Source organism: Suncus etruscus, chromosome 7 (genome assembly GCF_024139225.1).
Source record: "Suncus etruscus isolate mSunEtr1 chromosome 7, mSunEtr1.pri.cur, whole genome shotgun sequence".
Lineage (NCBI taxonomy): Eukaryota > Metazoa > Chordata > Mammalia > Eulipotyphla > Soricidae > Suncus > Suncus etruscus.
The window spans coordinates 25183629-25208766 of record NC_064854.1 but is presented as its reverse complement, the minus strand read 5'-3'; the positions used below and the strand labels follow the sequence as shown (position 1 = coordinate 25208766).

General features: G+C 34.8%; 1 protein-coding gene across 1 annotated transcript in view; it reads right to left on the bottom strand.

Annotated features, from left to right (window-relative positions):
* The window catches only part of PLXDC2 (plexin domain containing 2), a 402677-nt gene that overhangs the window by 234801 nt on the left and 142738 nt on the right, over positions 1-25138 (bottom strand). Inside the window, exon 2 of the mRNA XM_049777781.1 lies at positions 8099-8310. Coding sequence (XP_049633738.1) covers positions 8099-8310 — 212 coding nt within the window. The remainder of the gene's footprint in view (positions 1-8098; positions 8311-25138) is intronic.

The window sequence follows — 25138 nt, the reverse complement described above, 5'->3', positions numbered from 1 at the left end:
ATCAAGTTTCAGGCCTGAGTAATAGCATAGCAGATTTCCATCCTCAGCATTCCAGATGGTCCCCTCCGGCTGCCAGGAGCAATTTCTGAGTGCAGAGCCAGAAGTAACCCTCAAGTATACCAGGTGTGGCCCCCAAACCAAACAATAACACTACTAATAAAATAAACCAAAAAACTTTCAAAGTTACCTTACAAATTTCTTTACTACAGTGGGATTTTTAAAAAAATCTCATATAAGGGGCTGGTGTCATGGTGCAGTGGTAGGGCATTTGCCTTGAACAAGATTGACCCAGGATAGACCATGGATCGATTCCCCTGCATCCCATGTGATGCCCAAAGCCAGGAGTGATTTCTGAGTGCATAGCCAGGAGTAACCCCTGAGCATCACGAGGTCTAACCCCAAGCCCCCCAAAAAACAATCCCAGATAATATAGATGTTTCATAGATAGTCTATAGATTCAAAGATAGGAACTATCTAAAAAGTGAACATCCATGTTCTCCATAGTTCTGTTGCTAAGGCTAGTGATTGAGCAAATATATAAAGTTTACAAAAAAGCTAGAAGTTTCTTCTGGAAGAAAAATAGTTCCAGCAGCATTTAATCCATTCATTCAATTCAGCACCATGGATTCCAAACTATTATTTCAACTTAATAGCTCAGGCTTGAAATACCATATAGAAAATAGCTCAAGACAACTGCTCCCGAGGGCTGCAAAGTTCAATTCTTCTCTTGTTTTTAGACAGATTCAGACATCTCTGCATCGCTGGGGCATGAACAGAAAGGTTTTCTTTTTGAGATACACAAAAAGAAAGAAATTTAAGGCAGTTCTTTCATTGTGATGATTATCATCCCTTCTTTAAAAGAACTTGAGGATTTTGATGCCTACTTTTGTAGGGTATGAAGAAATATATTAGCAAATTTCTTTATAGCAAATGCAAGCAATGTATATAAGTATATACATGAATTCTTTGGTTTAAAGAGATTCTGATCTACCTTGAAACTACTTCAGAAATGCAAGATGAATTAAAATTCCACTGCATATTTAGCAAAGTGTACTATGCATCCTTGCTTTAAAAATACAATGCTCCAATATTCTAAATTGAAATAATCAGGAAATTGGGTCTCCTATACTTGCAATAGCCATTCGCTTTTATACCTAATTGGGTTTCTATCCAACTCACAACAATGGCTCAAGACAAATGTAAGATATCTTTGACAAAGGTCAACAGAAGCTTCTGAAAGCCAGACAGAAATGCTAGAATTTGGTGGTTTACACAGTGGTCTTTTTTCTTGTTTATTCAGTGTGTTGATGTTAAATTATAAAAAGCTCATCGATTTGTGAGATGAAATTAATGGCAAAGCCTTATTGCAAGTTATATACAAAATTGATGTACTTCTAAAAAGAAGTAAATTCATGTCACAGGGCTTACATTGATTATAGCATGAATTTAAGAGAAATAAGGTCATGAATCTAACATTTCCTTAGATATAATGCTCAAGATCATATTACTGGACATCTTGTGCCAACTTAGACCTTCGTGTCTTTGAACTACAATCCCTTTGCAATTTTGCTTCTGAATCTAAAAAAGAAACAGAAAAATGTCCGTAAGAAATAATTTATTAAATTTTACTGATTTATCAAGATCAATTGATTAATTAATTATAATTAAATAGTATTAATAAAAACTTTAATAACTTTGTTCAATGAGTGATCCCAGAAGTGATTTCTCCATTGTTCAGAAGCCAGGGAGTTCAGGGGCACGTTTATCCTCAATGAAAGAAGTGGACTCAGCCTGAATTCAGTACTCATAGAACTTGTGACTTTTCTTCCCCAACCCCACATGCCGAGTGATGACACTTGATGGTAGATAAGGAATACTGGTAGTACTAATGGTAATTCAGCCTGCATTGCTCTATACTTGATCGTGGAAGGTTTCTTTTCCTATGAACTGCATTTGCTGATCCTGCTAACCCAATAAAAAAGAAAATAAACAGGATGGACTGAGGGTCCCTAGATAGAACATGTTCACATTTTCTAGATCTCTTACCTGAACATCAAAACAGGCCTCTCTACTCTTTGCATCTAACTAGCCCCTAGTAAGTGAGGAATACTAACACCATTGCCCTAACACCTCTGCTCAACAAATAAAAGATAAGACTATCTGGAGAAAAAATAATTTTATTATTATTTTAGTGGCCTTGCATGAGAATCAACAAAATTTCAAACCCTGGCATCATAGATGGTCCCTGCTCACTGTCAGGAGTAATCACCCCTGAGTGCAGTACAGGAATAAATTGTGATCACTCCTTGGTGCAGCCCCAGAACAAATAACAAAAAGAGACATTTCTCAGAACATAAATCAGATTTCCAGAATGATTTTAATAGATCAATTACCTATTGATCTAAAATTATGACATTAGGCTATTCTCTCTGTAACTCTCACACAACACACACACACACACACACACACACCTGTTTTGACAATGCTGAGATCAAACCTAGAGCTTCTCACATTTAAAACATATTCCCTATCACTGTGATAACTATTTTATATGGAATATAGTAATATTCATGAAAGTATATATAAAGAATCCTGTTGGAAGGCAGTCTGAGTAAGGTCACCAAGAGGAAGGAAAAGAAATTCAGCTGATTTGCAGTTACCTGGTGTTCCCTACATTAAAAGTTGCAAATCACTGTTGCTCCAAATTCTTGTCACTAGTGACAGTAAAGAGAGGCAGAGATAAGGGGCCCTTGTGAATGACTATGAAATTGAGATAAGAAAATAATTCAAGAAAATATCTTTTATTTAATCTCCAGAGTCCTGGTTGGGAAGGTGAGGGCAATTAAATGATCTCCTTGTACACAGAGAATGCAAAGACATTCATTCTGATTCATAAATCTTGTTTGAAAATGGGTGATCTAACATATATGATGGCTCCGAAATTGGAATGAGTCACAATGAAGAGTGTTTCCAGGCCAGAACTTGAAGAAAACTCGGTTACCTAAGAGCAAAGCATCACAGAGAGAATTCAGTTGTTCTTTAGACAACCCCTGAGGGACAGTTATAGATCTTCTTCCATTTTTGTTTTAATAAAGAACTGACATGTCAAGCTAAGAATAATCTATAAGTGAGCAAGATATATGATACTCTATTTTAATCCTCATTATCTTTTTAAAAGATGAACAATAATTGCAGAGAAGTTCTGCCTGATTCATCATTTTTAGCTCATTTTCTTCCTTAAAAAGTTAAAAGTCCTTTCCAAGGAAACAGCTTAATAGAATGGAGCACATGCTTTGCATGCAAGTGGTCCAACTTCTATCCCTAGAACTTAAGGTCCCCAAGTACTAAAAAGAGTGACAACTCAAGTACTGAGTTATGAGATATGGCATATGTTCTTCAAAAAATAATCAGAAATATAACAAATTGTAGAGGCCGAGAAATATTACTGCAGGTATCACACTTGCTTTGCATGCAGTGAACAGAGGTTCAGTGCAAGTACTTCAAATGGTCCACTAAGCAGTATCAGGAATAATCCCTGAGCACAAAGCCAAGAATATATGGTGAGCCATTCATCAAATTTAAATATGGAAATATAGAAACAGGCCATCAATATTCTCAAAGAAAATAAATGAAAGATTATGAAGGATCAAATCAGGAGTTCCACAAGACATGTTTTTGACTATTTCTTTTTTTTGTTTGTTTGTTTTTTTTGTTTTTTTGGGCCACACCCGGCAGTGCTCAGGGGTTCCTCCTGGCTGTCTGCTCAGAAATAGCTCCTGGCAGGCACGGGGGACCATATGGGACACCAGGATTCGAACCAACCACCTTTGGTCCTGGATCGGCTGCTTGCAAGGCAAACGCCGCTGTGCTATCTCTCCGGGCCCGTTTTTGACTATTTCTAAAGAGAAAAAAGTAGATGAAGACTTTGTATGTCAATTAACCTACAACCTTTGGCAACGCTGAGGGAAGACAGTTTTCAGCCCACTGTACCTGGTTGCTATAGGATGCAGCAAGAAAGACAGTGTGACCAGCAGCTATAACCCACTCACTGTGTCCAGCATGCAGAAGGCAAGACAAAGTAGTACCTTCTGAGAAGGTATTAAACCAAAATCTATCTGAAACTCATCTTTTGCCTAACTACTTTCTCTAGTTTTCTGAGCCAGACCCCAGAGCAATCTTCCAAGCATACTGATTGAGTTGTAACTTTGCCTACTTGAAAATTCTAGTGACCCACATGTATCTTCATGATAAATTTTAAACACCTTAGCCACCGTGCTGTACACTGAAGGCTCTGTAATATTGACCTCAGAAATTGCTGCTGTACTGTACACAGGAAGATGGAATCATAGAACACTATGGAATTTGCCTTTTTCTTTATAAAATAACCATTACAATAATTGTACTCTTCATTAAGTTAGGGATTAGACTTCTAGCCTTTCCAAATAATCACCTAATATGGATTACAATAAGATGTCAAAGAATACAGAGTAGTCTGATGTATAGCAATAATCATCACTAACTTTTAGATTTTGTTCAATTAATTTTTTAAATAAAAATCAAAGGAAAACGGGGCCAGAGAGATAGCATAGAGGTAAGGTGTTTGCCTTGCATGCAGAAGGACAGTGGTTCAAATTCCAGAATCCAGTATGGCCCCCTGAGCCAGCCAGGAGCGATTTCTGAGTGTAGAGCAGGGAGTAACCTCTGAGCACTGCCTGGTGTGACCCAAAAACCAAAACCAAAAAAAAAAAAAAAAAGGAAAGGAAAAATAGACTTGGCTATCCTTTTCAAAATACTATCATTGTTCCACAAGAGGAAGTGGGATGCTCCAAATTACGTGAATATATGGTAAAACTACACAATTGGTGTAGAGGATTACAAAGTGAATCAGTACTTCTAGCTAAATTTAAAAGGACAATATACTTACCCCCAGTCCATGAATAAAAGACAAATAAAATGGAGCTTTCAAAGATCAGTGATTGGCACAAAATACAAATCATGTCTTCAAACTATAAGGTACATTGGTGCTGCTAGAGCATGGTGACAGAACCCAGAAAGAGAGTGCACAGAAGCAAAGATAAATATGAGTTCATGCCTATTTGTGTGTATTTCTGGGAACAGGGAATTCATTGAACATTGCTCAGTCGAGGGGAATAAAAATGAAATTCAACCTTCTTTGAAGAGCTGGGGACACCTATATTTCTAAAAGTAAGGACAGAAATAAAATAAAATGAAGTGGTGACAAAGATAAACTAAGTAGCTCGTTTTATAGAACCTCCTTTTTATTTATTTATGTTTCTGGAGTACTACACCCATGAGATTTGAGGGCTTATTCCTAGTTCTGCACTCATTTCTGGAGGGTTTGGGGAAGACTGTATAAGATTTTGGGATTAAATCTGGTCGGCCACAAGCAAGGCAAGTGCTCTATCTGTGGGGTTATCACTTGAGATCCAGCACCTCCCTTTTATTGCTTGCTTATTAGAGACACTTGGCTTCATGCTTGGTTCAATAGGTCTAGGGATGATCAGAGAAAATACAGTAATAAAAATGTCTCACCCAAACCATATTTAGATTAACAATGACATTTGTTAACTGTTGAGCTGTTTATAGAACAGAAAAGATAAGTTAATTTCAAATTCTCTTTACAGCTTGGTGAAAATGATTTTTCTAAATAAAATCATAACAACAGCAACAACATCAATTTGCATCCACAAGAGGAAATCTTTAACTAGGACCAAGTTTGCATCCCTCCATTATCTGTTTTTGTGCAGAGCCAGAAAAAACAGTCACTAAGTTAGGAGACTAAAAGTTATAATTTTTTCTAAATTGCAGAATAAATGTGTACCAAACAGTAAAAATGTTTTTGTCTATTGTTTGTCTTTCTCTAATGAAAGGAGAATATAAAAGTCTAAACATTGGAAGAAGTTGAGGGCAAGCCCAAGATCTCATAGTGATATGCTTCATTTTAAGAGGCACAGGTATAGTCAGGGGAAATAATTCTAATTCCAGGCATCAACTCTGAAAACATAAAAAATATGATTTTATATTCAGTGTCAATATTAAGCAACATAAATCAAAATACCTATTCTTTAAGATAAAATAGTTCCTGTCACAAAACAGTAAAGATTCCGTTACTCTATCTAGCACAGAGTAATGACTATAACCATTTGGTGGCCTTTTCCAGTTTTACAAGTTAACAGTTGTTTTCTCCAAAAGACACACAAATCTTCCAATTATATGTCAAAGGTCCAATCTGCAGTGGAGTTTCATTCAGTTCAGGGTTTCATTTCACAAACTTTCAGGCAGTGCCAGAGAATGACTGATGAAGATTTAGATCCCAATAATCTCTATCCATCCCAGAATCCTATTAAAATAAATAAACTTTTCAAGGCACAGCCATTTTCTTGTTATATAAATCTACTTCAAGACATGTTCCTTCCCCAGGCAGATTGAAACCCCAAAGTTATTTTCCTACTGATAAACAGGGGCCACCACTATCCAACATCATTACATAAGCCCAAGTACCATTTCCCTTTCTTGACACTGGAGGAAGCAAAGTAAAAAAGATAAATTTCGGATGCTGGGCAGACCTAGTTGAATTCCAACCTCATGATTCATGTGAAGTCTTAGGACAAACACTAACCCTAACAGTGCAAGCTGACAAGCTCCTTAAGCCAAAAAACTCCACCAAGCTCACAAAGTGAACCTGGGAAAGTAAAGCTCACCAGCCTAGCCAGGCAAGCCCACTGAAAATATCTAACAGCCGACAGTTGTTAATACCAAGCCAGGATTATCCTTTCTTCTGATTCAAGAGCACTGAGACATTATCTTTCTCCCTGTTAAAGAAGAAAAGAAAAGAATTCTTCCCTGTAAAGCCACAACAATAGCTGGAATAAGATTATCACATTTCCAAGCAAAGAGATTTTCTCCTTAAGGAGTGATCAGACTACCTGGATCCAGCCCAGAGATCACAGAGCTCCAGGAAGCTAGGCTCTCTTCCATTTTGACCACAATAGAGTAGCATTTCTGGAAGCCAACTTTCATTCATTTGGATCCCCAATTCTGAGAGCAAGATAGGCAAAGCCCAGTCCAGGGAAAAATTATGTTGTCTACCTAAGAGATGTGGTAACGATTCTGCCCAAATAGCAGACACTGAGCAGGAGTCAGAAGGACCTTTTCCAGATGTCCTCTGACTTCTGTTACTGGGATATTCTCTGTGACTTATTAAGGGTCTATGCAGGGGGCAGTCAGGGACCTTCAGAATCATCTCCTAGCTATAGTGACCAGAGAAGTTTGAAAAATTGCATCACATACACACAGATTTCCAGTGGCTTGTGATACAGTTTTCCAGGCTTCTCTTACTGCTGGGGAATAAGTCAAGGCCTCCAGATCAGGTACAGAATGTGTCAATATATGTTGCACTGGGTTCAACTCAGTACAAGTAATGAGCTCAAGTAATGAGCCTTTCAGGGACTGTGGTGCAGGGAATGGGGTGCTCACTGGTGCTTCCAAATTAAAAGCTGGCACTTCAGGGCAAGGAGGAACTAAAACTGACCTGACAAACCAAGATCCAGGAAGATGATTAGGTTGACCAACCAACATAATTCTGACCCCAATCATCTAGTTAAGGGGGCCAGCATTGGGCAGCTCTCAGAACAGAGAGGGTAGGATAGCATTGATCAGTGGAAGTTTCTCTGCTTCTGTCCATATATTTATCGAAGAAGCAAACACACAAACCAAACATGCTCCCTAAGGCAATAGGTCTAGGATGCTGGAGGTGCCCAGAGCTGCATTCCGTTCTTCCTGGGGTCCTCTCACCTTCCTCATTGCACCAGACCCATGGTTATTTTAGGAATTAATGGAAAAGCCATAATTTCCTGACCAAGTTATCATCATTCGGTTACCTGCTGCACTAATATTTATGTGTTACCTTGTCATTGAGCATCAACACATTCATTATCAGTTAATTAAATTCACCTTTAAAAGAGTTTGAATGTTCTAGGTTCAGTAGATAGGACAACATGAGTATTTGTGGCAATTGGGCTTCTCATCAGCAAATATATTCCTTAATCCATTTTAGTTATTCAGACAATTTATCTACCTCAATCTGGGTGGTGTTATCCTGGCCATCGTCCAGCATCAGATCTGTTAAACTTCTCGGCTCTGGGGAGTCTTGGCCCAAGCTTGCTCGATTTGTATCCACAGCCTTGAGAGGGTCTGAATTCCTTTTCCACCTGTGGCTGAAGGTGTGTGTGTCCACTTCTACTTCCTCTTCCATCCATGGGAACACATAAGCAGAGTGGTATTGCTGATCTGTTGGGAAATTAAATCAAAGGAATTACCACTGGTTTGCTAGCTATTAGAGCCAGGGAATCAATGGCATTTTGCTCATCACAAATGGGAAATGTACTCAGAAGAGTAAAATCTATAAAATAAAAATACCTTTAGGTTAGTTTGAGCATCTCTGAGTAGAATGCATTTCTAGAAATTGCCAGTACTGAAAATCATTAGTGTACAGATCCAAAGAGTCCCCAAAAGAGATGTCAAATCCCCCAAGCAATACATTTTTATTTCCTCTCAGACTTACACATACATGAATATACACTTCTTGCATATAAGCACATATGTATTTTATTTTCACATACACTTAGTATTCATATTCACACTCAACCCATCATGCATGCATGCGTGCATATGGTCAAATCATGCCCACATGCACACTTCATCACACACAACAGGCACAAAAATGTACTTCATCTCACAACTACACATATAAGTATTTTTTGTCGTTCTGGAAAATATCATGCTCTAGATCAAATAAAGAAATGGAGACCAACTGATTCTCATCATATTGAAAAATAAAAATCATACATAATTAACTTGTCATTATGTATCAGTTCAGAGAAATTGTTCTGGGCAGCAGTGAGATAGCGGTGTCTCTGAAGGGGTTAAACAGCATGGAGTGTTCTCATGTAACTGCGCTAACCTGCCTTGTAGCTCCCTGGTCAGACTTGGTTCATTGCCTACCTCATTTAATAAGAAATAGCCTCAGGAGACATCGCAAGTGCTCTTGTTCATTTGTGCTGTGCTCACCTTGGAATCTTGTCAGTGTGGTAAAGAATGACAGTGATAGGCACTTAAGAGAAATGAATGGGGAGGCGAAGAGATCAAATTACAAAGGTATTTTGAAGCCATTGGCAGGGACTGGCCTTGCTGACCCAGCTCATCCTGCTACTACAGAAGGGAAAATTAGATTTCATCATTACTCTCTGCCATTCATTTCTGTAGGTCAGCAGGGGAAGGTGTAGCACGCATATGGGAAATTCAGTTTCTGATCAGAAGCAGCGCTTTTCTATGCAACTATGAAGATATAGATTGATTGGCTTTATAACTGGCAGGCTATGCTTTCAAATAGGTGCAATGAGTGAACTGTGATTTAATGATAGCTGTACACACTACTTTTAAGTAAGAATAGTTTGAAAGACCAAAATATGCTATATGGGGCTTATAACACCCTTGAGTCAGTTACTTAGAACTCTCTATTATCTCAACAAAGGCTTCTGCTGCTAGACACATGAAAATACAAATAATAATGAGTGTGAAATAGCTCTATTGCGACACAGAAAGGTTGTAATTTATTTGGATATGATTTTTGTGACTTTGCCATACACCTTAAAATATCTCCCATAGTCTAAAGCAGAGAGGAGTCAGCACAGAGGAAAAGCCCTCACAATGTCTCCAATCAGGACCTTTCTAAGACCCCACAGACTATCAAAGCTGAAAGGGGCCAAGTGCTCCATGGATAGGCACCCAATTCTTGTGTTTGCTAGATATGGAGCCTGGTATCAATTGTGAAACAACCTATGCCTCTGCTACCTTATATTTTAAGTAAGGGTGAAAATATCTTACCTGCAAAAGCAGACAGCTCTTCCTGAGGATGTCAGCTTTTTAAGACCTATGATTCTAGGCAACAAGATATAAAGCACTTTTATTTGCTTTATTTATATATCCTGCCTCGTTACCCAAAATATACAAGGTAGATTACAATAAAAGTAACCAATAAAGTTTTTTAACAACCCGATAAGACCTCATAGAACAACAGTAAGTCAATATAAGAGATACCCATTCCCCTAGAAATCTCTGTGAGAGAACTATAAATAGAGAGAAATAACAAGAGAGAGGGAATGAGGGAGCAATTACATAGGGGCAGGTACTAAACAATACTGAAAATCTATACATCATGCTTTTAAGTGTATCAATCCAGGTAAGATGAAGCAAAAAGAAAGCAATTAGTAAATTGTATATTTATTTTATTTTATTTTTTATAAAAAAAAGACCCTTCACCAGTGCAACATTTCCATCATCAATGTCCCAAGTGTTCCTCCTCCCTACCCCACACCAGCCTGTACTCTAGGCAGGCTTTCTACTTCCCACATTCAGTCACATTTTGTTATGATGGTTCACAGTGTAATTATTTTTGTGACTGCACCCATCTCTCCCTGTGGTAAGCTTCATGCTGTGAGCTGAACCTTCCAGATCTTCTCGATTTTGTCTCTGAGAATCATTACACAAAGTATAAATTGTATATTTTAGAAGTGCTTTAATCGTGTAAAAGAAACAATTTCAACCAGGGTTTTGCCAATATTCTAAAACAGTAAATCAGAAAAAAATTATCTATATTTTCAGAAAACTGGTCTTTACTAAAGTCTTTAAAACAGGAATTAAAAAAAAACAAAATTGCAAAGCAATATAGGTTTCTTTAATTTAGGCATCACTATCTTTTGCCTAGAATTTATTTTACCATTTTCCTTATAGATATTGTGAACACAGACCAAACAAAGCATTAGCCTGATACCCAGTCGAATATAAGCCACCCAAGCACCACATTGTCCTGACACAGTCCAGGAGATTGATAAGACAAGTAACAGTGGAGAAGCTGCCTGCAGGAAAAGCCTATCCTATCCTGGAGTCCCCTTCCTCACTCTCTATCTACTTCACAATTTCTAAACACTGAGATTAGAAAAAGCCCTTACTCTCAATCTTAAATTAGATAAATAAGAAGGCCTTTAGACTGAGGTGGTTCTGATACCCTAACAGCCTGTACATTCAAACCAAAATTTAAGCTTATAGTACACAGTGGTTAAGATAGCAAAACCTAAGAATCAACCATCACAGTCAAAATACTCAATATCACTTCTTAAGAAAATGCAAATCAAATGGAAAATGGAATTATAGGACCACACCTGTGGAAAAAGCCCCTATCAAAAAAGATTAAATACAGCATGGAGATCTGAGGATTTGTGGTTAAAAGGAGTGCTGTGGGAATTTAAGTTGGTGCAGGCTCTGTTGAAAATGTTTCAAATATTCATTTAAAAAATAAAAACAGACATTTAGTATGATAAAGTAATGCCATTTTCTAGGCACTTACTCACAGGACATTAGAATATTACATTCAAAAAGATCAGTACCCCTATGTTCACAGCAGCTTTATTCCTGAGAATCAACATAACATGGAGTCAACATCAATGTTGACATATATATATTAAATGGAATATTATTTTCCCATTAAAAGATGAAGCAGTATCTTGGGAAACTGAATGTATAGAACTTGATGTGATAACAGAGTGAAATAAACAGGAAAATGAAAGACATTGTTAAATGGTTTTACTTTTAGGCGGAATAAGAATTACTAAAATGAACTGTTTGAACTACAAAGAAAACTCATTGACTTAGTAAAATCTATGGTAAAATTTGTAGTAAAATTTATTATTTCTTTGCCATAAGGAATGTGGTATGAGAGGGAAAAGCAGGGGATCTTTTTGGTAAGGGCCTCACACTGGATTTTGTATGGTGGGAATGGAGACATTGATAGTAAGTGCCCTAAATTCCATTAATGTGCAAACTAATAAAAAGTTTTGAAAGTAATATATGATTTTTCTGTCTAGTGTTCATGGAGTGCTCATAACGAAAATTTGATATTATTTTGTCATAGTGTTATACTCCAAAAATCTTATTTTTAATATCCCTGTTTCTCACCACTTATGTTTGGATATTATGTGAAACTTTTTTTTTTGTAGTAAACACCAAAATTCATTCATGAGCAGGTGTATTGTGGAAGGTACATTGGATGGGTAGGACTCCAGCACTAGACAGCATAAATGCCAACTATAGCACTGGCAAGAACCAAACCCATAGACAGCTGTGGTTTATTGATGGTTATATTTTGATTTGCTTCATATTTTTATAGTAGTATTTTATTATTTTCTTTTCCTCCTTTACTTGGCTATGGCATTCACAGTTATTATTGCCCTTCGGTGGTTTCCCACCTTCACAGATACGTTTGTACTTTCTTGAATTTACTACCTTTGCAAATGGATCAATTGATTTGAGAATGCTTAAGAAAATAAATAAGATTTAAGGATTGAGTTGAGGCACTTTCTGTGGATAAAATGTGTTAGCTGTGGAAACTCCCAGAAATTGCTTTGGTTGCTATTTTAACCTTAATTCTCTTCTTTGATTTTACAGTAAGCAAGAATGATAAGTGGTCTAAAAAATACTCTGAGTTTATAATTAAGGACTTGTGGTACATCAAGATTATGGTATGGCATTTATTTAGATATGGATCCCATTTTAGAAAACATAAAACAAGTTAGTAGTTGTTTCACATAATAAAAATAGGCAAATTGGCTTCAGTATAGCTTGGTTATCTATATTGTAAATTAATTCTATGCAACTCATGAATATTTAAACTTACAAAAATATTTAAAACTATTCTTTAAATCATTGCCAAAACGAATCATTTCAGGGGTGATATTTAATATAATCTTTCTCTTCTCAGCTTTCGGGGAAGCAAAAACAAAAGGAATCTTTAAATAGTCAGCAAATTATTTGCTTTCTAGCTAATGCATATTAATTATACTACAATAGAAAACTTTCAATAATAATTATCTCTAACATTTTGCTATCGTTGCTAATCACATAACTCAAAGAAGTATTAAATAGAACTAATGACTGCCCTGTTTATGTAATATATAAATTGAGGGTCTGGAAAGATAGTACAGGGGTAAAGGCACTTGTCTGGTACATGGATAATCTAGTTCATTCCATGCCACCCCATATATTCTCTGGAGCCCCAGAAGTTATCCCCAAGTGCAGAGCTAAGAGTAAGAACTGAACACAGCTGGATGTCACCCCAAAACTCTCTATCTTTCTATACATGCATATACACAAATATTCATATAAATGTATATATAATTGGTATTTTATTTGATTCAAATACCAGCAGAATGATTATTGAAGCAGTTACTTCACTGCATTTCAAATGGGACATTATTGAGAAACCACATAATATCCAGCTAAGCTGAGAGTAGAAGAAACTCATTTATAACCTCAAATTATTCTCTGCAAACTTAGTAAATCTATTTTGTGCCAAAATTTACTGTGAAACAATTGACTAAAACAAAATGGAAAAAGTTAGGCTGAAATTGCTGTGTTTATCTGAATATCCTCTACTAGTGATTTTATTTTAATATCTTGCCTTTAGACTAAGTAAGTTCTGGAGACATCTTTAAGCTTAGTTTTGACTCTTGTGTTCAAATCTAATAAACAGTAATTCATAAAGAAATGATTATGTATGACTTATATATTATGTAATGTTGGCACTCATGCCTTTTGACAAAAAACTCTAGTTTACATTTTACATGTGAGCCAAATCACCCTTATGAGTTCTCAGCAGAAGCATTTACATTATTTGCTACCAACAGATTTACTGAATAATTCATCTAAAAATAGATAAAAATTACTTGGGGCAAGTTAGACTGTAGATCATTTGTGCATTTCAACTCATTATGGAACTGAAGAGAAAAATCTATACAAATAGGTGTATCTGTGGCTCTGTCTAATAAAAGAGTACACAGCAGACACTGAGGTGATTACTAAGAGCACACAAACGAAAAGAACAACAGAAGAATAATTGTAAAGAATGTTTTGCCAAGAGATAGCCAGGGGGTTGTGCAAGAAAGGCTTTAAAGCACCAAAGTGGTTCTCCAAGTCCCCGCCCACCCCTCACGTCCTATATAAGGGGAACTGTTCATGTTCCTGCCTCTCTAGGATACCTAAAGTCATGTGTTCTCTATCCCTTGCCTCCCAATTAAGTTTCCCATCTACAATGTCTCCCTCATCTAGTCATTTTTCCATCTCCTTAAAGAAGCACATTTAAAATGGGTTCATATTTTTCTATTGACTCTTAGCACCCAAATGGCTATTAACACCTACCCTACTATAAATAGGCTTCATAGTTTATTTTCAACCAATTTTTCTTGTCTTTGCTGCCTCCACTGGGCTCTCTGCTTCCAGCACAAATAAATGATCAATTATTACTTTCCCCTCCAAAGAATACACTTAACATGGAAGGAAAAAAACCTCTGTGACCTCCGGATTTGTGAAAGCTTTCCACCTTTCAGGAACTGGCTTAGATTCTGTCTTTTAGAATAAGGCTCTCTATTAGTTTCCTCAGGAGAGCTCATTTAGTTTTCTTCTATAACTCAGTATCTCCTCTTACCTAATACTTTAAACCCTCTTCTTCCTAGATCCAACTTAAATATGAGCTTGTGCAGAAAAGATTTAATGCAGTGAACATGACACTGCTTCTCTTAGAAAATTCTATTGATGAGGTTGTTCTTGATCTGAGTGTTATTTGCCAGAGCACTAAAACAAAGGATTCACGGATGTCATTTCAGTGGAAGAGGACATACCATGATTGTATGAGAACTTGGAAATGATCCTTGGCACTTCTTGGGTTCATAGACACTTCTAGCTTCCAGCCCACAATTTACAAAGCCAGAAATATTTGTATTAACAATTATCAAAGGTGTTTTCTTTTTTGGCTTAAATAATAATAAGAAAAAAAGGTCTCGTTAAATGCTAAAATTGTCATATATACCAATACACAGACAGACACTACGATTTACCCCTATTTTATAGGTGAGAGAATTGGTGAAGAGGAGACTGCATGTTAAACTAGCTAGTAAACAAATTTGAATCCAAGGGGTGTGGTCAATCCATATTTGATGAATCATTCAGGGGGTCAATTTAGCAATCTGTCACAGAATCTAGGGATATGAGATAAAGAAATTATTCTAAAAAAACTAGAATTAGACAAAACAGATGTTATTTAAGTCAGAAAAATAAAAACTGAAGTATCTGCTATAGGGCTTGAGAGGTTTATTATGCCTTCAGGCTAACTTAGTGTAAGAAAATGAAACAAGATTAGACTATACATGGAGCAGAAAGTAAATAGCACATTGATGTGGATTCGATTTGTATTATATCTGAAACAAATTATACTTTAAAATAAACTATCTTCTTTTAATTGGGAATTTTTAATTAAGAACTTACTAGAAATTTTAGAGAAAATTGAATTCCTTCTGCAAGATTTTATCATTGGATTTTACTATGATGATAACTTCCTGTTTTATAAAGGAAAATGTGTGGTTGACAATGAGCTCAGGACATCTACCCATTTTTCAGAAAAATCTATCAGGTTAAAGTGAAAAAGGAGTCTGATAGTAATCTTGCAAATAATCTTAAATAAAAGTAGCATTTAATTAAACTATAAAGCAAACTAGAAAGTGGCATTTAATTAAATTAAAGATGAGAATCCATCTTTCACTAAGGTTCTTATGAATTTCTATAGGAAATTTTGCATCATGAACCCATAAATTCCAAGACAATTTTAGTGATTGGACTATGTGCTCTCTATAAAAGGAAAAGAGAAACTTCACATCCTTTATGGTCATTTTGAGCTATGAAAGACTATCATTCTACTGACTAAATACCTTTCTATACACCTTAAATACTTTGGAATCATATAATAAATAATCTCTATGTAATTGCTTTAAAAATCACTATTTACTTTGAGAAATTTATTAACTATGGCAGGATAGAGTCTTGGAATCAGAGCTGAAAAAATATTTGATAAAATATCTTAATAGTTAACTATAATCTTCCCTTTCCAGTAGGAGAAATGGATAAACTTAAAATAAAATAAAAGCACTACATGAAGATCTAATAAGTTTTGGTGCATGAAAAGTGTGACTGTGGAAGCCAAAAATCTGATGGAAAATTCTGTAAACAAGGACCAGTCATGGCCAATAAGCTCTCAACGGAAAAAGTGAGTCTTTGAAGCCAGAAAAGACCAGATGGAAACAATTGCTATAATGGTGCCCAGTGTCAGAGATAATGTCCAAATGCCCAGGGCCCCAATCACTGAGGGTCTTCTATTATATTATTGCTGCCAGATGTCTGATAGACTCATCTTGGTGCACAGAATGATCAGACTCTGCTTGTAGGGTCAGAATCCATAATGGCCCAATGCTGAGCCCTGTCTGACATAGCTAAAGGCCACAGATGACAGCCAATGCAAGTGTTTTTTATCAGATTATGTTCCATAAATTTCATCAGACTAAAAACATGCCATTATCAAAATAGCCCCCTGACTTGACAGGTTAAATGTCCTCTGGATATTTATATTGCTTATACAATCAGGTAATAATACCTGTCATTTCTCATCACAGAATTATATTACATTTTTTTAGTGAAGGGTCCTAACTGCAATGTCGAGTTACTTAAATACTTTGGGTATAAATTTATTAATGGATGATGATAGCAGGTAGAAAACATATCGTATTTTTAGATTCAACTCCTGCAGCATTTTTTTCAAAAAATTACTGACTCTAAAGTTTTATATGAGCAAATTAACAGATCACTAATACCCACATATTTTCTACTTCCTCTTCTAAAACTGAGCAATTCCCACCACATCATCTGGTAGCAAAGACAGAACCATTTGGGTTGACAAGGCCTTTACACCTGGATTTGTTTTTATGGCCTGTTCTATGCTCTATATGATCAGATATTATTGATGTCAAATATTATGCATCATTGTTAGACAAAGATGAAAAATTCATTGCAATTTACACATATGGATATACTACTCTTTGTTGTGGCTCCACAACAGCAAGAATAAATAAAAAGAAAAGGGGGGAAAAATGAGTTTTTTGAATGAGTATCATAAAGTAAACATTCACAGCAAGGAACGTTTAATAGTCAAAGAAATAAAAATTATTCCTACATTCACAAAGATTTACCATAAAATTTAACTCATTATTAATTTTCATGGTTTCATGAAGCCATTGAATTTTGAAACAACATTATATTCTCTAATACTGTAAGTATTATTGATTTTGAATTTCAATAAAAATTTCATAGGGGTAATTTTTCAATGTGTTGTAAATAAATTCTAGAATTTGATCCTGTAAAATATTCTTAAATGCATTCAAAATAGTTATGAGTAAGTATTAAAAAAAGTATAAAAAACTATGCTAATATTTAAAATGTATTAAAGAGGGGCTGGAGAGACAGTACATTTGTAAGGCATTTGCTTTGCACACAACCAATGCAGGATAGATGGCAGTTTGAATCCTGGCATCCCATATGGTCCCCTGAGCCTGCCAGGGGAGATTTCTGAGCGCAAAGCTAGAAGTAACTCCTGAGTGCTGCCAGGTGTGACCCCCCAAAAATTAAGATTTATAGAAGAATAACTAGCATATGCATATATAAGCAAAAAATGAACAAAAATGTATTATCTTATTGTATTGCTACAAGTAGTGGTATTATTGCTGTTTTATGCATGACAGTAGTGGCGAAGTTTCTGGGGGGTACCTCTATTTTATGCATTCTAAATAATGTGCTTTTTCTGTAACAAGATAAATTTAAAAATGTCCTCTTCCTCTACCTTTTTTAAAATAAAATCTTTAAGCACCAGGATTACAAGCATGATTGTAGTTGAGTTTCAGTCATAAACAGAATAGCCCCTTTCACCAGTGCAACATTCCCACCACCAATGCCTTCCCCCTTCCCAACTCCTGCCTATATCCGAGACAGGCATTCTACTTCTCTCACTCATCTAGATTGTCATGACAGTTGTTAGTCAGGTTCAATTATTCCAGTTTGGTTAAATACTTTCATTAGCACAACGTACCATTTTTTTTCTTTTTTTTTTCTTCTTTCTTTAAATTTTTATTTTTAATTTTGAGCCACACACCACAGTACTGACAGCTTACTCTTGTCTCAGCACTCAGGAAACATTTAGGCAAGCTCAGGGTACCATACAGAATTCCGGAGATTGAAGCCAGGTTGGCCATATACGAAATAAGTGTTCTATCTCTCCAGCTATACCATTTGTCTAAGCAGAGTTATTTTAATGTGTTGGTTTGGATATAGACTCAAACCTATTGCTTTACTCTTCTCGTTGCACTGTAGGAAGTGATGAAATACCATTCCTCCATAATCTATCAGGGTTTACTCAGGAAAGGCGCCATGCTTTGATTTATCTCTGCACTCCTGTTAGTTACTGTAATGAATGTTTACTCTCATCTCTCATTGCTCAGGCTGTCCCATCTGTCTCCCTCTGCGGTGTCAGGATGTGGTCAGTGTGGCAATCTCGAGGTTTCTTTTATTCTGTTTTTTTTTCTTAAGAAAACTTATTAAAATATTTATCTGCTTAAAATTCTTACCCATGAATGTTTAGGACAGGGGGCATATTTTAAGAAAATTACAAGCAGACGGTCAATTTCTGTGTAATTCCATATACTTTCTCTTTTTATTTTCTATACATGCACTTCATTACATGAAAGATTGATGTCGTAACACCAAAAGTTTCAAAATTCCTGAAAATGCTCAGAGACATAATACAGTAATAAATAGTAATTTTCTTCAGTTATTCTACTTCATACATTCACAAATTTGATGACTTGTAGTTTCACAATACTAAGAACAATCAAGCAGTGACCAAAAAAAAAACAAACCCACTCAATTTTGATATAAAGAACTTTACAAGTGTTCTATGATTCTAAATAAAAAGACATTGTAAAGGAAGAAATCATAAGTAATATTCATAATAATACATATGGTTATTCAAACCAAACTGACATGTTTTTAGTTAAGATATGGGATACCTTATATATAAGGAATTATTTCTATCATTAAATTTTGACATTCACTGATAACTTGTTTAAGTCATCTATGTACTAGTTTCTATTATGATTAATTCAAGCTAGCATAAGAATTGTGGTTTCAGCATAGAAAATAAATCTCTATAAATGTATTATGTTTTAGTCAAACAAAGTATTCTAAATAATTTCTTTCATAAGAATAAGAAACTTCAATCCAAATACTAGAAAACTTTAGAGAAGCAGAATGTTGAACAACAGTACAAATTTAGTTAATAAGATTTGGTCTTTCACAATTTGTATTATGATTTTAATATTATACTTTACTACACTGGATTTACGAAGATTTGGGTTTTTGAAAAAGGAAATACATAAGTTTGAAAATCAACTGCCATTCATCCACTAAGCATTTTAAAATTTATTTCCCAAGAATTCCTAAAGTGTCATGAATGTCTGAATTTTCCTAAATAACATCACCTAATTAAATTGCATGATTGCATATATTTATGCTGATTACACAATTTAACAATGTAAATAAACCACAATCAACAAAATTACATTCAAAAAATGACAGCAAATCTGTGCTAAAATTAGATTTAATTTCTATAACATATTTCTAAAATATGAAAAGTCCAAGTAAGGATTAAGCCATAAAAGGAAACCCAAAGTAACCTTTCAACCACTGATAGTAGAACTCTGAAGCCCTTAGAATTCAATCACTACATTTCTTTAATTCAAAGTAAATTTTTGAATTACCTTTAATTCAACTGTTTTTATTCATATATACAAATAAAATACAACACTGGAAAAGCCTCTGTATTAACATACTAATCCAATATGCATTTATTTAAAAAAAAATAATCCCTCTCATGGGTATGCCTACTTCAGCACACACCAAAAATATCTAAATTTTGTAAAATAATAAAGTCAATTAATTCCATTATTGAACAAGTAAATCTTATGAAGACATTATCAAAAGATATATTTAACTGATTCATAATATGTGAATTCACAGAAAATAATAAGCTAAAACTCTGTCTTTACCATGAAACTCAATTATATCTTATAAAGGAATTGTCTCACCTCAGAAAGAAAGCCAGCGATTTCCCCTTCACTTAACTTTTTTTTTGTTACATAGGCAAAGAGATTATTAAAATACATTTCAAATATCTTCTCTAAGCCATGTTTTTACATACCTTAGCCTACGGCACCAACAGAGGCATACAACCTTTTTTATGCTTAGCTTCAAATCACACCTAATGAATATTGGCCTCTTTAAAGAGCTCTAAATTGTGTTAAGCATTGCCTCAGTATTATAGATTTTTAGTTAATAAACATTATCACTACGAATAAAGTATAGTAAATTGATTTAACATGCCAGACATCTAAATGCTATGAATTATTCCAGTAAAAACACTTTAGGTATTATCAAAAGGGCTAAAATATTGGCTCAAAAAGTAACAATACTGAAATCAATGCCATATTTGATTTTATCACTAAACAGTGAGAACAAAAATGTGTTTCAATCTTGCCAACTTAGACAACTCGGAGATGATGTCACATAATAAGTATTTTTTTTTAATAAATCTGAGATACGGGTTAAAATTATGCCAATCCTAAAGTTCACAATGAAGTTAATATTTTTACTTCTTCAAACATAGCTCTAAATATTATATTTGGCCAAACTTTATACATCATGGGCAATATCAATCAGTCTGAGAATTATTTGAGAAAAGAGCTCATACATAATTCTTATAGTTGATACAAGAGAAGTGATTAAAATATGGGTAATGAGATAAATAATAATGCAAATGTTGACATTAAACATTAACATTTCAAATCAGATTAAGAGATATGCAATAGTTCTAAATATTACTTTTTATATTTTCTTAAATTTAGATGTTTTCTAACCAAAAAAATGTCCATCTGTGACAAATATAATGCCCTAGTGTTGAGAGCTGTATTATTATACAAATAATAATAGTTATATCATAATATTATAATACAATGGTATATTGGTATGTTATATATTATATAACATTATATTGTAATATAACATTACATATGAATAATGTAATGCATAAATATGTGATCTTATACATATATTTTATATATATAATACATATATACATATATCTGATATATATGTATATATAATATATAATGTATTATATAATAAGTATATAATAATACTTATACATATATAAATGTATGTATGAATATATGAATATAATATAATACCCAATAATAAAAGGTAAAAACAAGCAAACTGTAGATGAACAAATGAAAGCACAGTCTATAGAGAGAAAGTAGTGGAATATTATTCCGATAATCCGATAGAACTACAACATATATGAACCCTGAAAGTATGCTAAGTGAAATGTTGGAGAAAGGGCCAAACAGTAGATTCTACATACTTGAAGTAGACCTAATAGTAAAATTCTCAAAAGAAAATCATTTATTAGAGTGAATGTAATCAGAAAATTTTGAGAACAATTATTAATAAAAAATATCCTAAAAAGAGATAGCAATAATAGTTGGAGAATATATGTTTTGTGTGTGTGTGTGTGTCTGTGTGTGTGTGTGTGTTTGTTTCTTTTTGGGCTGCATTTCTGCATTTGATGATGCTCAGGGATTATTCCTGGTTATGCACTCAGAAATTTCTCCTGGCTTGGGGGAACATATGGGACATAAAAGATCAAACCCAGGTCCATCCTGGGTCAGCTGCATGCAAGGCCAATGTCCTACAACTGTGCTAACGCTTTAGCCCTAGTTGGAGAATATCTGAATGGCCAACCCAGGTTTAATTCCCAGTACTGCCTATAGTTCCAAGAACCGGGCAAGGAGTGATTACTGAGCATAGAATTAAGCTTTGAGCATCATGAAGTGATGTCCAACATTAAATAACAAAAAATTGGTTGAATAGTAAATTTTAGTTTATGCTTATATTGTCTCACCATGTAAATTAATACCCTCCTCGGGGCCGGGAAGGTGGTGCTAGAGGTAAGGTGCCTGCCTTGCAAGCGCTAGCTAGCGTAGGATGGACCGCGCTTCTTCGATCCCTGGCATCCCATATGGTCCCCCCAAGCCAGGGGCGATTTTGAGCGCATAGCCAGGAGTAACCCCTGAGCGTCAAATGGGTGTGGCCCAAAAACCAATAAAAAAAATTAATACCCTCCTCAATAAAAGCTCTAATCTTACCATGGTACTTTTTCATATTTCTGTTATTCTTATATAATTTATTTCCACATCAGGGAACCATGATTCTAATTTCTTGAACTTTAACATTTTAGATAGGGTCTGCTACACACGAAGTCTATGGAAGTATTTATTGAATATTTGATGCCTGAATGAGTAAAATTCAAAAAAATAATACTGAAAAGTTGTTGTTTAATTCAGAGATTCAAAAATTTTTAAGATGTTAGCACACCTTGATCTTTCCTGGAAGCTTTGTGGGTCAAACATTTTCACAGCTCTGCATCTCCCAAGATATCCCTTAGACTATCAAAGCCTTTCAAATAAACAGTAGATCTCCAAAACAGTGAGACATGTCTAAGTTAAGTAAAAAAAAAAAAAACCACTAAACTTATTCATCATTAAGAAAGACCACATGAAGAAAAGGTATTAGTCTTTGGTAAAAGGAATATAAACTTGAGAGGAGGGATGAGATATAAAATAGAAGTCATAATTATGTTCCATTTTGTTAGCAATTAAAAGAGATTTTTTTAATAAATTAAAAGTCAGAGAATCCACCTAGAGTAGTAAACTTCCTAGGATAGTAAGCAGGCATATGTATTTTAGTTTAAATAAATTTAAATGCAAATGATACTCCTACCATTCTGGTAACCAGAAGAAAGGAATTATGATACAAATATCATGTAGAGTAAAAATACATTGTGAGGAAGTGGAAAACGGGTTAATAAATCCATGTTTGATACAACATGAATGACAAAAAAGCATGTTTTATTTATTTACATATTTATTTATTTGATGGACACACCCAGTGATGCTCAGGGGTTACTCCTGGCTATGCTCAGAAATCGTTCTGGTTTGAAGGACAATATTGGATGCCAGGGGATTTAACTGCAGTCCATCCTAGGTTAGTGTGTGCAAGGCAAGCACACTACTGTTTGTGCCACCACTCCAGCCCTGAAAGACATGTTTAATAAGGTAACATGTTTTTTATACCTCCCCCAACTTCCCATCATCTGGTGATCAATTCTAAAACTTGTGAGAGCAATTATCTATAATTCCAATATTTATAAGCCCAAAAATAACAATTCAACTTGATCTCCAGTATCACTCACTCAAAAGTTTGTTGGAAAACTAAATCAACTCACATTAACATATTTTCTTTCTGAACAGATAGTTCACTTTTCACATTTTGCCAAAAGAAATGCAAAATATTCTGAGACAAACTTTCAAATGATTTGCTTATAAGGACTGGCATGCGAATGAAGAGAAGAAAACACATCACTTTAACTTTACATAATGTCTCCCATTTCACAATACTGCTGCAGAGTGAAGTGTTTTAACCTGTCTTTTGTTATGAATTACTTGGCTGGGTAACAGACAGCCAAGCAGTCTGTCTGGGATCCTTTTTCTAAAAGCCATCAATATCCTTCAACATCAACAGAAAGCTCTCTTCCTTTCTCACTTCTCAATCAAATACTTCGTGAAGTTTAATTAAAATTAAGTCAAAAATATTCTGTGTTTGTATAAATCTACAATTTGTTAACCTGTTGTTGGATTTTCAAATATACCTGTTTAAAAAACTGACTCCATTTCTATTTATATGTAAATTTCTATTTCTAAACTTAGACTCAGGTCTGCTTGGAGAATGCTAATCCTAACTCTGCCATACTTAAAAATGTAGGCATTATTAGAAAAATATCACACCCATCCATAATATATTTACCCATATCAGACATTTAAAGCATCTCTACTTTAGAAATGTTGGTTTAAGAAGAAAAAAAGTGTTTCTTCTCAATCCACATCTATTCATAAATCAGATCATTCTACTAACCAGCTTCCATCTTACCATGGTAGACAGATCAAACAATCTGAACATAGGTAAATGCAAGAAAGAGGACTTTAAAAAAAAAAAAAAAAACAGTGTGTGTAGAATAGAGAAAAAATGAAGGTAGAGTGGCCTGAGCCCAGAAACCAAGAAAAAAACAAAAACAAAGAGGAGCCAAATAATGTAGGAACTTTAGGAAAGTTTTAATCTTAGGGAATAGGAAATTCTGAGAAGGATTTAAGTAGGAAGAATGTTTTATTTTATTTTGTTTAAAAAAACTCAAAAACTATTTATACAATTGAGGCCAAAGTGAAGTTCAGCTATTTGCCTTGTATGCAGCTGATCCAGGTTTGATACCCAGCATCTTATATGGTCCCCTGGCATCACCAGGAGTGATTCAGGAGTGCAGAGTCAGGAGTAACTCCTAAGCGGGCCAGAAGTTTAAGCATTATTTATATTATTAATTATACAAATAAAGATGCATACAAATTAAAAATGATTTGTATGTTTCTACCATTTAGAGTTCAACTAATAGAAATAAAAAAAGCAACTGCTTTTATTCATCTAGAAAGTCTAACATGCTCACTTGCTATGAAGCAGACCCATTCCCCTGAGTTGTCAGTTAGCATAAAAAGTGGACCGTGAAAAGAAAAGTAAGCAATTAGTTTGAGAGATGACTAACAATTTAAATGCCTAGGGTCATTAATTCTCCATTTCTTATATAATAAGATGCAAAGTATTTGACTGTGAATTTCCACACATAATATTAGCAACTTCCTGGTGAGAAAATCAGAAAACAAGTCAATCCACTAAACCCAGGACAAAATCACCATAAAGGAACAAACACTGAAATTTCATGCATCCAGGTATTGGGTAAAGGAGCAAAATAACTTGAACTATGTCCTTTAATGTTCTAATAGGTAAAGAGGAATGATATAATGATATAAGTTATAACCAAAGACAAGAGGAAAAATCCCCCTCACATTTTGTCTACAAGCAAAGGCTATCTCCACGTTTCTACCAAACACTGAGGCCAAAAATCTATTTGCAATGTATTTATTGCTCTAATAACTTCAGAATGCATTTGGAGTCAAAGTTGGTTTCCTGAACA